Source organism: Mustelus asterias, chromosome 28 (genome assembly GCF_964213995.1).
Source record: "Mustelus asterias chromosome 28, sMusAst1.hap1.1, whole genome shotgun sequence".
In the NCBI taxonomy this organism is placed as follows: domain Eukaryota; kingdom Metazoa; phylum Chordata; class Chondrichthyes; order Carcharhiniformes; family Triakidae; genus Mustelus; species Mustelus asterias.
In genome coordinates, this window is record NC_135828.1 from 12,784,568 (window position 1) to 12,800,298 (window position 15,731).

At 45.1% G+C, this 15,731-nt stretch overlaps 1 protein-coding gene across 1 annotated transcript in view; it reads right to left on the reverse strand.

Annotated features, from left to right (window-relative positions):
- Window positions 1-15,731, reverse strand: part of cdhr1a (cadherin-related family member 1a) — a 37,989-nt gene that overhangs the window by 1,366 nt on the left and 20,892 nt on the right. The window contains exons 12-16 of the mRNA XM_078199306.1: window positions 12,863-13,015; window positions 12,609-12,773; window positions 8,176-8,243; window positions 5,298-5,526; window positions 2,265-2,519 (exon numbers count right to left, since the gene is read on the reverse strand). Coding sequence (XP_078055432.1) covers window positions 2,265-2,519; window positions 5,298-5,526; window positions 8,176-8,243; window positions 12,609-12,773; window positions 12,863-13,015 — 870 coding nt within the window. The remainder of the gene's footprint in view (window positions 1-2,264; window positions 2,520-5,297; window positions 5,527-8,175; window positions 8,244-12,608; window positions 12,774-12,862; window positions 13,016-15,731) is intronic.

Sequence of the window (15,731 nt, forward strand, 5' to 3'; positions counted from 1 at the left end):
ATCCCGCCCGAGGTCAACAGACCTTCCCATGGTCCGCCCCTCGCCCGCTGCGATTCGCGTGGCGGGCGGAACGGGAAAATTCCCCCCTAAGAGTCTAATGATGACCATGAAACCAGTGTGGATTTCATTAAAACCCATCTGGTTCATTAATGTCCTTTAGGGAAGGAAATCTGTTACCCTTACCTGGTCTGGCCTACATGTGAGTCCAGACCCACAGCAATGTGGTTGACTCTTAAATGCCCTCAGTGATGGACAATAAATGCTGGCCCAGCCAGCGATGCCTACATTCCATGAACGAATATAAAAAAACATCGATACTTTCCATTGGCTTGTGTTCCTTTGCATTACTCTGAGTGATTTCACTGCACAGGAAGCCATCACATTTCCATTTATTACTTCTGTACTCTTTTACAGACCTGCACAGTATTTAGTATTGGTAGAGGGAAGGAAAGTTTTGTTTTTGTGTCTCCTCTGGCTTTTGTGGAGGTACAGTCCTTTCCCATCAAAGGAAGGACATTAATCAGTCGCTTTTCTCTGTCCCGTTCTCTTGACAATCTTTCGGAGCTTGCTGCGTGGGTGTATTCTAGACCTTTTCACAGTTTTCCAGAACATCAGACCAGATATAATTACAGTGAGAGAAACGATGAAGGTGACTGTGCTCACACAAATCCTAAATATTCGCCATGGCTGGTTCCTTAGGCCCAAAATATAAGAGTTTAGCCTTGATTTAATCTGGAAGTGTTAAAACATTGGATTTCAGTGACAAAGATCCAAGTGTTTAGTCAAATTGGTGTACTGAAATCAACTTGTATAACTGAATGACACTCAGCCCAATGCTTATGTTTTAAAGTAGCCTGGTTAACCTTGGACCAGTAAAATAGTATCAACAGAGTATCAGGTTAAAGGTTTCACTTTGGGTTTCTATCTTAATTTCATTTGTTTAAAGTTCGGGTTAAGAACACAAGAGTAAAAGTTAATTTGAAAGGTTATTGCCTGGGTTTAATATTTACCCCACTGAGTTTGGGATTAGGGCTTGCTGCTTGCCAGCCCAGATTTGCCTCCCATTTACTGGCAAGGGCAGAAGAGGAAAAAACATGGCCAATAAGGAGAACTTCCAATCATCACAAACACTTCCGGGCGGCACATCAGGTGGCACGGTGGCACAGCGGTTAACATTGCTGTCTCACAGCGCCAGGAACCCGGGTTCGATTCCCGGCTTGGGTCACTGTCTGTGCGGAGTTTGCACATTCTCCCCGTGTCTTTGCGTGGGTTTCCTCCCACACTCCGAAGATGTGTGGGTTAGGTGGATTGGCCACGCTAAATCGCCCCTTAGTGTCAGGGGGACTAGCTAGGGTAAATGCATGGGGTTATGGGGATATGGCCTGGATGGGATTGTGGTTGGTGCAGACTCGATGGGCTGAATGACCTGCCTGTGCACGGCAGGATTCTATGACTCTAAAAAGCTGCTGTCAAAAGGGCTTAAAATTCCATCTCTCAAGGTGTAAGTTTCACCCAATTCAATGAACATTTCTTTAATTCTGTAACAACAACATTTATTATAATTGGCTGTATATTGTGGAATGAAATGCAAACCATAACTGCTCATGACAAATCGTTAATAAAAAGAAAGATTTGCATTTATAGAGTGCTTTTCATGAACAAAGCACTTTACGGCCAATTAAGTACTTTTGAAGTCATTGTTATGATGTGGGAAATTAACAAGTGATGGGAACCATGTAACTCCATGATAGGGTGACATACTTCATGGCATGTCTTTGGCCTGACCAATAAATATTTCACATGTGGCTTCTTATGTGAATTTGGAGGCAAGCTTAACACTGCGGCCTTCTTGCAGAACTGTTTCTATTTACGCCTGGAGAAAAAAAATGGTGGCTTCATCTTTGACTCACAGGTAGCCTGAATAACTCTGGGCTGGTATGAGAGCGGAAAGTAAAACTTCCTGCTGGCACTTTCCACCTAATTCTCCTTTGTCAAGACCCACATTGCAGAAGAAGGTACCCTTAGATCTGCATTGGCACCACAAAGTGGGCACATGAGTTGCCCTAATATGGAGTCAGGCCATGTCAAATCTATCTAGGGGCATGGATTGATAACCAAGAGGTGCAAAATTTGATGGCAATGTTCTGTTATTCTGAATTACTGATCACTGGTTAGCGAATTATTCAAACCTGTCAGATTGTGGCATTTCATTTTTTGCATTCTCGCATAGTTTACATGGATACCTTCCGGGAACAGATACTTACCTCCTCTGTAATATCGATCCTCACCACAGCGGTCGTGCTGAATGAAGGAGAACCTCTGTCCTTAGCTTGCACCACCAGTGACCAGTGACATTCCTTGTTTCTGGTGATGTTGTGAATGACCGCCAGGGATTTGATGTAGGACTTCAGCGCAATCTCTCCCGTGGCTTGGTTAATGTCAAAGACGTTTGCAGGATCAGCCTGCATGATCGAGTAATCGACAATGTTGTTCGGCTCTTCTGCGTCTTCGTCTATGGCCTGAAATAAAAGTTTAATACGTGTGATGCAATTCATCAGAACTCTCCAAACACTCACATCAAGTGCAAGATAGAAACATAGAAACATAGAAGATAGGAGCAGGAGGAGGCCATTCGGCCCTTCGAGCCTGCTCCGCCATTCATCACAATCATGGTTGATCATCCAACTCAATGGCCTAATTCTGCTTTCTCCCCATAACCTTTGATCCCATTCGCCCCAAGTGCTATATCCAGCCGCCTCTTGAATACGTTCAATATTTTGGCATCAACTACTTCCTGTGGTAATGAATTCCACAGGCTCACCACTCTTTGGATGAAGAAATGTCTCCTCATCACCGTCCTAAATAGTCTACCCCGAATCCTCAGACTGTGAGCCCTGATTCTGGACACCCCCACCATCGGGAACATCCTCCCTGCATCCACCCTGTCTAGTCCTGTTAGAATTTTATAAGTCTCCTCATTCATCTGAACTCCAGTGAAAACAATCCTAACCTAGTCAATCTCTCCTCGTGCATCAGTCCCACCATCCCCGGAATCAGCCTGGTAAGATATTGTCACCAGCATTACACGTTACATAACTGAATTGCAAATCTTTTTCCTCTGTGCAGTTTGAAAAAACAATTTACCCCTCGATTGCTACTTGTTAATTCTAATAAGATTCAGATAAGACATCAAGGATTTCTCCTCCGTCTCAGCTTCTGTCGCTGCCAACCAGCATTAGGACAATTGGTCATAGAACTCTTGGAAGGCACCATCTTCACATTTTATTGCTTGTAAATAATCATGCTCTTGTTTTGTAGGAGGTAGACCTGTAATGTACTTAAACTTCACTATGGTCTGTTCTCAGTTTGGTAATTTTGTGATATTTGGGCTCCGTCTCTGAGCGCATCCTCCACACTTTCACAAGTTGGGGGTTTGATTCCTCTCGCATGTTCTTTAGCGGTCTTGTGAACGAAACATGAAGAACACAGCCACACACATTCTGTCCCGTGCTAAACCGCAAACACTACTGCTCCTGTCGTGACTATCTCTGCTGCTTTAACCTGGTGTTGTTAAAACTCTTACTGTGCTTGTACACCCACCAGCGCAGAACACGTTAACACAACATCGAGGGCCAAAGGGCCTGTACTGTGCTGTACTGTTCTATGTTTCTATGTTTCTTCTTGTTTTCAAATCACTTTATGGACTTACTCCAAATCCAATGTCGCATTATATGCCCTCTGTTCTTCCAACTGTCCTCTATATGTGTGACCTTTCTATTCTTTGTGCCAGATCTTTCAGCTAGCATTGCACATCTCTACACACTTTCTGCACCTTTCCATCTTCATATTTCTTGCTGCTCTCAAATATGCCTTAAAACCTCTCCCTGTGTTAAAACTTTCTCTTCTCAGTTAAACCTCTCACTCTCACAGTTAAACCTCTCACTCTCTCAGTTAAACCTCTCTCTCTCTGTTAAACCTTTTTCTCACACACAGTAAAACCTCTCTTGCAGTTAAACCTCTCTCTTTGTCTCTCACAATTAAACCTCTTTCTCTCTCTCTCTCAGTAAAACCTCTCTCTCTCTTGCAGTTAAACTTCTCTCTCTCTCATTTAAAGCTTTCTCTTACACAGTTAAACCTCTCTCTCTCTCAGTTAAACCTCTCTCTCCCTCAGTTAAATCTCTCTCTCAGTTAAATCTCTCTCTTTCCCTCTCTCTAAATCTCTCTCTCACAGTTAAATCTCTCTCTCTCACTCTCTTTCACAGTTAAATCTGTCTCTCTCACTCTCTCTCACAGTTAAGTCTCTCTCGCTCTCTTTCTCACAGTTAAACCTCACTCTCTCTCACACATTAAATATCTCTCACAGTTAAACCTCTCTCTCTCGCTCTCTCTCTCACAGTTAAACCTCTCTCTCTCTCACAGTTAAACCTCTCTCTCAAAGTTAAACCTCTCTCTCACGCAGTTAAATCTCTCTCTATTGCACTCTCTCTCACAGTTAAACCTCTCTCTCTCATTTTTAAGTCTCTCTCTCTCACAGTTATGAGCCTCTCTATCATGTTTTCTCTCATGGTTAAACCTCTCTCTCATGGTTAAATCTCTCTCTCAGTTATGTCTCTCTCACTCTCTCACACAGTTAAATTTCTCTCTATCGCACTCTCGCTCATAGTTAAACATCTCCCTCACACAATTAAATCTCTTTCTCTCTCTCTCTCTCAGTTAAATCTTTCTCCCTCTCTCTCTTTCATAGCCTCTCTTTCTCAGTACTGTGAACATTCTCCCTCACCTCCTGATTAGTGCAATCCAATGCTAAAAGGCATGTTGCAATTTCAATGTGCAATGTCATTCGTGATTTGGAAAACCATTGACGATAACCTTCTGGTCTGGTGGGCTATATTCAAAAACTATTCGTAGACACCATTGTTAACAATAAATAGCCTACTTTTAGGAATGATTGTACTTGTTGCACCGTGCATTGTGGACCTGCAGTCAAGTGGGTGATTTGCCAATGTGGCTTTGTACTGGCCACAGGAGGTGGGAGATGGAAGTTTGTGGTGAATCTTCTTTCAAACCTTCCCCTATTGTGTTGGAACTCTGGCGGAGGTTAAAAGCACACTGCCTTAGCTGCAAGTCCAGAGCCCATTGTTCAGTAATATTGCATTTCGATGTCAGACAAGCATCTTTCAGTCAAAACTTCAATGGAAGAACTGTAATCTCCGCAAATGTTGATGTTATTGGACTACCCACATAACTGTACATTGGGAGGCAACAACATATTACATTCTTCAGATCTCGTTTCTTACCTCAACTTTGACAGGCGACCCAATGATCATAACTTTCTCCAAAATATTCTCATTAAATTCTGGGTAGTGGTCATTTATATCCAGAACTGTTACAAAGACCTCTGCCAAGCTGTGTTTCCCTTCCCCATCATCAGCTTTGATGTAAAAGTTGAATTTAGACTGGACTTCTGCATCCAGGACTGCCCAGGGCTGGGTGTATATAATGCCCGTGGTGGGGTGAATCAGAAATCTGAAAAATAAGAATTTGGAGTGAAGTTAGAGGCTGGGCTATAACTGCACACGGACAGTGAAATGTACTGAGCGTTGTGGGAAGTCACTGTTTTATTTTAGTTTTTATTTTACCATTTTTAGGTCTAACATTCGCATAATATTTTTTATTTTTATTAACATTCTCACACTGGATAAACCCTGTGAAAACCTATCATGTTACATGTGCTGCTCTGCTTGTCAGAGTGTGTGATTTAGCTAACCTTGGCAGAGTCTTACTTCGTTAACATTGCATGATCAGAGGTTAGAACCAATTAGTGTCCTTTGCAAAACCTTTGCAGATGTGTTTAATTAAGCAGTGAATGTAAATAGGCGTTCTCTAGAGTAATGAATAATAATAGTGTCAGAACAATAGAAAGGGAGAGAGACTGGAAGAGAATCATCTGGTGGAAGGAAGATTGGCAACATCTTGACTGTAAGACTGAGAGAGAAAGAGAGAAAGAGAGAGAGGGTGAAAGAAACTGAAAAGCTGGTGTACATTTTGAATGAACTCCTAATAAACTCTTACAATTTACCACGAGGTATCAGTGAATTCTTGAACCTAACACCATCTACCTTGTCACATTGTTGGATAAAACCAAAAGTTTGTAACAGTTAACAGACCATTACACTGGTGTCCCGCACGTATCCACAGTCCTCTCCTATTTCTCATCTACATGCTGCCCCGGGCAACCTCATCCAAAGGCACAGCGTTAGTTTTCATATCTACGTTGGAAATCTCACCAGCTCCTCTCTCGACTCCTCCACTGGTGCCAAATCATCGGAGTGGAGGAGCAGAAATCCCCTCTAATCAAATATCGGGAAGACTGAAGCCATTGCTTACAGTCTCTGCTGCAAACTCTGTTCCCTAGTTAATCTACCAACCCCATCCTTCTGTCTGGTCAGCAGTTTGAGATTAAGTCAGTCCGTTTGCAACCTTGGTGTCACATCTGATTCCAAGATAAACTTACGACCTCACCACTAATGCCATTGTTAAAACTGCCTAATCCTACCCTCTGGTACGTTGTCCGACTTTATCCATCTCAACTCATCTGCTGCTGAAACCCTCCCTCGCGCCTTCATTATCCTTGGACTCAATTATTCCAGTAAACCTCTGGCTGACTTCCCTCATTCTACACTGTCAGTAAGCTTGAGCTCAACCAAAACTGTGCAGCCTGTTATCTTAATTCACAAATCTCCCATTCCCTATCGCCCCAATGCACATTGTCTCCTAATCAAGCAACACCCTGATTTTCAATTTCTCATCCTTGTTTTCAAAGCCCTGCATGGCCTCACTCCTCCCTATCTCGGCAGCCTCCTCCAGTTGCACAACCTTCCTAAATGTCCAATCCTACATTGCTTGGGAGGATGGTGGAGGCGGGATGCCTCACATCCTTTAAAAAGTACCTGGATGAGTACTTGGCACGCCATAACATTCAAGGCCATGGGCCAAGTGCTGGCAAGTGAGGTTAGGTGGGCAGGTCAGGGCATTGCATGTGTCAGTGCAGACTCGATGGGCCGAAGGGCCTCTTCTGCACTATAATATTCTGTGACTCTCTTGTGCATCCCCAATTTTAATTGTTTTAATTGATTGTCAATGACTTCAGTTGCCCAGGCCCCAAGCTCTGGATTAATTTATTCTTTCATGGCGTGTGGGTGTGCAGTGCACATCCTTAACTGCCCTTGAAATGAGTGGCTTGATGGGCCATTTCAGAGGGCAGTTAAGAGTTCCCCACATTGCTGTGGATCTAGAGTCACACATAGGCCAGATCAGGCAAGGATGGCAGATTTCCTTTCCTTCGGGGGATTAGTGAACCAGATGGGTTCTTATGACAATCAATCATAGTTTCATGGTCAGCATTACTGAGACAAGCACTGGCAGCATCTGTAAGTATGTCACAAGTAGGCTTACATTCACACTGCAATGAAGTTACTGTGAAAATTCCCTAGTCGACACACTCCGGTGCCTGTTCGGGTACACTGAGGGAGAATTTAGCATGGCCAATGCACCTAACCAGCACGTCTTTTGGACCATGGGAGGGCAAAAGAAGCACCCGGAGGAAACCCATGCAGATACGGGGAGAACGCGCAGACTCCGCACAGACAGTGACCCAAGCCGGGAATTGAACCCGCCTCCCTGGAGCTGTGAGGCAGCAGTGCTAACCACTGTGCCACTCTGTGGACACAGTAAGAAGTTTAACACTCCTTACTGTGTTTACCCCAGTCCAACGCCGGCATCTCCACATCATGACCACCCTGTGGAGCCAGGATTACTGTGTTAATCATGACATCACATAAAAAAGTGATGCATTTTGAGGCAATTTAAGTTAGACTGGGAAATAAGTGAAAAACATACAGACTTGCCGGGTACGTTTGCCGGAAGCCAGTGCATCCGTCAAGAGAAGAGCTACTGAAACCCAACCAAAGGTTCATGCAATTTTGACCTTCATTTCATTCAATTTTGGCAAGAATTATCTTGGGCGGGGCTGGAAAATTTGGAGAGAAGCCGAAAGTCGGTTGACTTTGGATGGGGATTTCTCATCCCATCACTTAGTTCTGATTGCAATGACCACATGACTTAACCTTCCAACTACCCCTTTGGAATTAAAGGCAAATCAGAAATGCGACTTACAGATCAGCCTCTGTTCCATACATTGAATATTTGACTTCTCCCCACATTTCTGAGTCGGCATCATTTGCCTGTGAAGACAATCAAAGATTAGAATAATGGCAAGGCAGATGTTATTCATATAATTATTCCCCTCCAAGCCACTCACTGCCCTGATTTGGAAATATATCGACTGTTCCTCGCAGTCGCCGGGTCAAAACCCTGGAATTCCCTCCCTAGCGGCATTGTGGGTCAACCCACAGCACGTGGACTGCAGCGATTCAAGAAGGCAGCTCACCACCACCTTCTCAAGGGCAACTAGGGATGGGCAATAAATGCTGGCCTAGCCAGCGACACCCATGTCCCACGAATGAATAAAGAAAATAATGATCCATTTCGTAGCTAAAGACAAACCTGCTGCAAAAAATAAAGAAAATCGCACCTGGCAGTTGTTAGAATGTAGCCGGTGACAACATTGTCTTGGAAGTAATGTGACCAATGGTAACAAGCTGTAAGGGTCAGCTGACCCAGTAAACCAATTACAGAATGATGTGATGGTCAGCTGACTCACTATAAATAAGAACCTGTTGGGAATTGCGGGGAACTTGGATTGGCCCAGGGCGAGGCTCCAAGTTTGGAGTAATGAAGTTTCTCTATTAAACCCTTTCTTTGATTTATAAGTTGGAGTAAGTTTTGTTTTATTTTTATTGTCTGCATTTGAAGAGTTCCTTCCGAAGAAACAGCAGTCACTGACACCATCCATCATGTGGTGTGGTTATCTGAGTTATCGCCTTACCATCTATCTCTCCCGTCCATATTCCATTGGTTTGGTTTGTAACATTTAAAACATTATATCAGAGCACTCGTGGGCGTTGGACTTAATTTGAGAATATATCAATCGATATAAAAGTGAACAAGAATTAGAGTGAGGGAGGAGATTTATATTGCAGTCTGACCATTTCAATAGGTTGTTGGGTACGATTGTTACCCGGATAGACTAACAAACCATGGGTCACAAGTTCAAACTCCACCAGAAACATTTGTGAGTAAGCACCAGACGATGGCAATAATACCCCTGGACAATAAATAAAGATCTGTGGAAGAAAATAGAGGCCCTCAAAATGTGGTTGCTAAAAATTCCATATCGAGACCACATGACAAATGAAGAGGGGCTTTGATGTAACGAGAACAAAAATAACTCTTAAAAAGTGACATCCCAAAATGAAAATGTCAGGATTTTGACCATTTGATCAGAGCTGAAAAACGACAACGATTATTTCTGGAGGGTAAAATGGAGGGCAGCACATTGAGGGGTCGGCCGAGGTGTAGTTGGATGATGGACGTCACAGAGCGGTTACAGATGAACTACAGTGGGCGTGTGAAGATGGAGCAAGACAGATGGGTGTGACACACCATGACAGTAGATCTCCTGGCAGGAGTCGCGACAAGCAGCAACAGGAAGATTGCTAAATGTCTTCAGACTATTTAAGTATAAAGGGCAACGCAATAGAGACCCAACCCTGTCTTCATCTGATATCCACCATACATCTACTTGGGAAGAGCAGTTTCTGGATAGGAGTCGGGAGTTGTACACTGGCTCAAAGAACAAAGAACAAAGAACAGTACAGCACAGGAAACAGGCCCTTCGGCCCTCCAAGCCTGTGCCGCTCCTTGGTCCAACTAGACCAATCGTTTGTATCCCTCCATTCCCAGGCTGCTCATGTGACTATCCAGGTAAGTCTTAAACGATGTCAGCGTGTCTGCCTCCACCACCCTACTTGGCAGCGCATTCTAGGCCCCCACCACCCTCTGTGTAAAAAACATCCCTCTAATATCTGAGTTATACTCCGCCCCTCTCACCTTGAGCCCGTAACCCCTCGTGATCGTCACTTCTGATCTGGGAAAAAGCTTCCCACCGTTTACCCTAGCTATCCCCTTCATAATCTTGTACACCTCTATTAGATCTCCCCTCATTCTCCATCTTTCCAGGGAGAACAACCCCAGTTTACCCAATCTCTCCTCATAGCTAAGACTCTCCCTACCAGGCAACATCCTGGTAAACCTTCTCTGCACTCTCTCTAATGCCTCCACGTCCTTCTGGTAGTGCGGCGACCAGAACTGGACGCAGTACTCCAAATGTGGCCTAACCAGCATTCTATACAGCTGCATCATCAGACTCCAGCTTTTATACTTTATACCCCGTCCTATAAAGGCAAGCATACCATATGCCTTCTTCACCACCTTCTCCACCTGTATTGCCACCTTCAAGGATTTGTGGACTTGCACACCTAGGTCCCTCTGTGTCTCTATACCCTTGATGGCTCTGCCATTTATTGTATAACTCCTCCCTACATTATTTCTTCCAAAATGCATTACTTCGCATTTTCCAGCCTATCTATATCCTGCTGTATTGCCCGACAATGCTCATCGCTATCCACAAGTCCAGCCATCTTCGTGTCATCCGCAAACTTGCTGATAACACCTTCTTCCAAATCATTTATATATATTTTCCCTTCCCTCATAGCTTTGCAAACAATCATAGCACACCCTAAGATCTGCTAACTCACCACCACAGAATTTTCATAGGCTGATGAAAGAGTAAAGCTAAAGTTGATTAGTCACAAGTAGGCTTACATTAACACTGCAATGAAGTTATTGTGAAAATGCTCTAGCCGCCACAGTCCGGCGCCTGTTCGGGTACACTGAGGGAGAATTTAGCAAGGCCAATTCACCTTTGGACTGTGGGAGGAAACCGGAGCGCCCGGAGGAAACCCACACAGACATGGGGAGAATGTGCAAACTCCACACAGACAGTGACCCAATCCGGGAATCGAACCCTGGTCCCTAGCATTGTGAGGTAGCAGTGCTAACCACTGTGCCACTGTGCCACCAGAGATGGGTGGGTTAAGTGCCGTTGGTCAGTGTGGTCGGTTTGCCAGAACTTTTCCACCCCTTAGCTATTTTTTAGAATTGTGGTAGTTAAGGCGATCTAATCAGGCTCCTCTCCCATGCCGACTGAAATTTCTCTTGTCTACAGGTCTGCCCCTCATTGCAACTGACATATGGGCAATGAAATGAGGCAGCCTCCAGTGAGAGGGGACAGCCTCCAGTGGGAGGGGACAGCCTCCAGTGAGAGGAGGGCAGCCTCCAGTGAGAGGGGACAGCCTCCAGTGAGAGGGCACAGCCTCCAGTGAGAGGAGGGCAGCCTCCAGTGAGAGGGGACAGCCTCCAGTGAGAGGGCACAGCCTCCAGTGAGAGGAGGGCAGCCTCCAGTGAGAAGGGACAGCCTCCAGTGAGAGGAGGGCAGCCTCCAGTAAGAGGGAACAGCCTCTCGTGAGGTGAGATAGCCTCCAAGTGGGAGATGAGGGGCTGTGGTGGGAGGCAGCACTCACCCCACTTGGGACCATGCTGGGGTTGCCAACCCTCTAGAACACTGCTGTGCGCAACTCGGGAAAAAAATCATCGGGACATTAAAGAAGATTGTTTTTATTTGTCATTTTCTTTGACCATTTCTCTTTGCCAGATATAGAATAGTGAAAATGGGTGGTGGAGGGTGGGGGGTGGAAGGAGGCTGTTTGTCCGACAATCAAGCATCATCTAATTGGGTAATGAGTAATTTAGCTTTCCAAGTAGCGTAGGAAGGCAGTGCATTACTTGGATGTGTTGGCCGACTAATGGCTGAAGCAGGGCAGTGGGGGAGGGGGGGGAAATAATGTGATGGAACCTGCAGAAACACATTTAATTATAATTAATTAGTACCAAGATGCTCCCCATGTTGACTGTCAGGCCATTGGCGCAGACACGCTCACAGCTTGGCAGGTATTGCCAGTTTTCAATCAAATTTAATTTACTCAGAGTTCTGAGGGTGCCCATATTGTGAGATGCACCCTCTCAGTAATGGCACAGCAGCACCCCCCGCACCCTCTCCTATTGGCCCTGCAGCCTCGGGAGCCCACCAGTACCATCCTTAATTGGCTGGTGAATGGCGCCCTCTGGCCACTAAAATTGGTCAGTTTCTCATAAATCGGTTTCCAACACAACACAGTGTCAGCATCCATATTTGATCCCAACATTGAGGATCTCAACCTGTAATGACTTCAGTTAGGCCACTGAGGTTGGCCTATTGGAGTATGAGCTCCCTGATTAAGGATCCAATTGATGGGCCAATCAGGGAGTCTTTTCCTTGTATTTAACCGGAAATGTCAGTTCCTCTGACACTCCCGGAGATGGACTGCTGACTGATAGCACTCTGCGAGTTTGGAAATAAAGGGATTTTGGTGAACGGACCTCTGCCTCTAAAGACTTATTGCACAACTCCAAACAGAAAGTCCAGCTTTGGGTGCCAAACCTGGGACTGGCTGATCCAAAAGGTTAGTTTGCCTTTGCCAGCCGATTCACCAGGGCTGCAACTTACGAGAAATATTTGCAAGATTATCACATACGTGTCCTCCACTTACAGTAACACATATAATGGGAGTGCCCCCGGGGGAGTTCTCAGGGATCCGTGCAACATAGAAGTCGGAAGTAAATTTCGGAACGTTGTCATTGGTGTCCACCAGTTGAATGATAATGTCAGCTGTGGAACTGAACTTCTCTGGAGTGTCCGATTCAACTGCAAGGAGCTGGAGGGAAGAGCAATGGTATCTTATTGAAGTTGCAAAATCTCCATATAAAAACAAATTTGACAAATCCTACTTCATATCTTACATACCTTAAAATTAAACACTTGGAACTTTTCATAGTCAATAGCAGTCGAGTTCTCCACTATTATCGTGACTTGCGCTTCATTGAGGACAGTTTGGGGAATAACTCGGAATATACCTTCAGGGCCCAGAAGCCTGAGATTAAATTGTGCGTTTGTTCCCTAAAGTAAAAAAGACACAATGTTGAGGGATCATAGAATCCTACAGTGCAGAAATAGGCCATTTGGCCCTTCGAGTCTAAACCCATCTCCATAACCCCATGCATTTTATCCTAACTAGTGCCCCCTCCCCAACACTAAAGGGCAATTTAGCATGGTCAATCCACCTAACCTGCACATCTTTGGACTGTGGGAGGAAACCGGAGCACCCGGAGGAAACCCACGCCAACAAGGGGAGAATGTGCAGACTCCGCACAGACAGTAACTCAAGTCAGGAATCGAGCCTGGGTCCCTGGCGCTGTGAGGCAGCATAGAGTCATAGAGGTTTACAGCATGGAAACAGGCCTTTTGGCCCAACTTGTCAATGTCGTCCCTTTTTAAAAAAACTTCTAAGCTAGTCTCAATTGCCCGCATTTGGCCCATATCCCTTGATATTCATCTTACCCACTAACTGTCTAAACGCTCTTTAAAAGACAAAATTGCACCCGCCTCTACTACTACCTCTGGCAGCTTGTTCCAGACACTCACTACCCTCTGTGTGAAACAATTGCCACTCTGGACCCTTTTGTATCTCTCCCCTCTCACCTAAACCTATGCCCTCTAGTTTTAGACTCCCCTACCTTTGGGAAAAGATATTGACTATCTAGCTGATCTATGCCCCTCATTATTTTATAGACCTCTATAAGATCACCCCTCAGCCTCCTACACTCCAGAGAAAAAAGTCCCAGTCTATTCAGCCTCTCCTTATAACTCAAATCATCAAGTCCCAGTAGCATCCTAGTAAATCTCTTCTGCACTCTTTCTAGTTTAATAATATTCTTTCTATAATAGGGTGACCAGAACTGTACACAGTATTCCAAGTGTGGCCTTACCAATGTCTTGTATAACTTCAGCAAGATGTCCCAACTCCTGTATTCAATGTTCTGACCAATGAAACCAAGCATGCCGAATGCTTCCTTCACCACTCTATCCACCTGTGGCTCCACTTTCAAGGAGCTATGAACCTGTACCCCTAGGTCTCTTTGTTCTGTAACTCTCCCCAATGCCCTACCATTAACTGAGTAAGTCCTGCCGTGGTTCGATCTACCAAAATGCATCACCTCGCATTTATCTAAATTAAACTCCATCCGCCATTCGTCAGCCCACCGGCCCAATTGATCAAGATCCCTTTGCAATCCGAGATAACCTTCTTCGCTGTCCACTATGCCATCAGTCTTGGTGTCATCTGCAAACTTACTAACCATGCCTCCCAAATTCTCATCCACGGTGGACCCAGCACCGATCCCTGAGGCACACCGCTGGTCACAGGTCTTCAGTTTGAAAAACAACCCTTTACAACCACCCTCTGGCTTCTGTCATCAAGGAAAATTTTGTATCCATTTAGCTACCTCACCCTGGATCCCGTGAGATTTAACCTTATGCAACAACCTACCATGCAGTACCTTGTCAAAGGCCTTGCTAAAAGGCTAACCACTGTGCCACTGTGCCGCCCCTATGTTCACTGATGCCAGCATATTAAGCATATTCTCAGGAAAATATTTTGAAAGCCTTTCCTTCCCCTGTCGCTTGGGATGGAGGAAGTCCTGAAGATTCCTGGGCAGTTTTCGGAATAGCGTACGGTGATGGTGTCAATGGTACACTTTGACACTTTGAGAAATGATTTAACAAAATGGTTTTGTTAGTCGGTGCAGCTTTCCCTTTTAGTATTTAATGCAGAGAGGTTTTTATTCATGAAACCTCTGAGTGATTACTGACTTTTTAAAAATATAAAACCAGGTTTACTTGACGTCTAAACTTGGCTCAGTCAGCGAAATTCAGAGTGGCAAACCCAAGCCAAAAACCGACTATCTATTGAGTTGGTTTTAACCTCGCCATACGGCTGGCAAACAGCCTCCAGTCTTCCAACAGAACGTCAAGGCGAATGAGGACACCCTAATACCACAAGGCCTTACTACCAAATGAACAGGCACTGCACACTCACTGCCGGGCCATTGGGCAGCACGGTGGCACAGTGGTTAGCACTGCTGCCTCACAACACCAGGGACCTGGGTTCGATTCCCGGCTTGGGTCACCTTCTGTGCAGAGTCTGCACGCTCTCCCCGTGTCTGCGTGGGTTTCCTCCAGGGGCTCCAATTTCCTCCCACAGTCCGAAAGACGTGCTGGTTAGGTGCATTGGCCATGCTAAATTCTCCCTCAGTGTACCCGAACAGGCACCGGAGTGTGGCGACTAGGGGTTTTTCCACAGTAACTACATTGCAGTGTTAATGTAAGCCTACTTCATAGAATCCCTGCAATACAGAAGGAGGCCATCTGACCCATCAAGTCTGCACCAACAACAATCCCACCCAGGCCCTATTCTTGTAACCCCACACATTTACCCTGCTAATCCCCCTGACACTAGAGTCAATTTAGCACGGCCAATCAACCTAACCCGCACATTTTTGGAGTGTGGGAGGAAACCAGAGCACCCGAAGGGAAACCCACGCAGACACGGGGAGAACATGCAAACTCCACACAGACAGTCACCCGAGGCCGGAATTGAACCTGGGTCCCTGGCGCTGTGAGGCAGCAGCGCTAACCATTGTGCCACCGTGCCTTACACTTGTGACATTAATAAATAAATTTTAAAACTTTTAACACCATGGCACAGAAAGGGTAGTAGAGGTTTGGTAATTAAATAGTTAATATTAATTTGGAGACTAAATGACTTTTGTTAAGA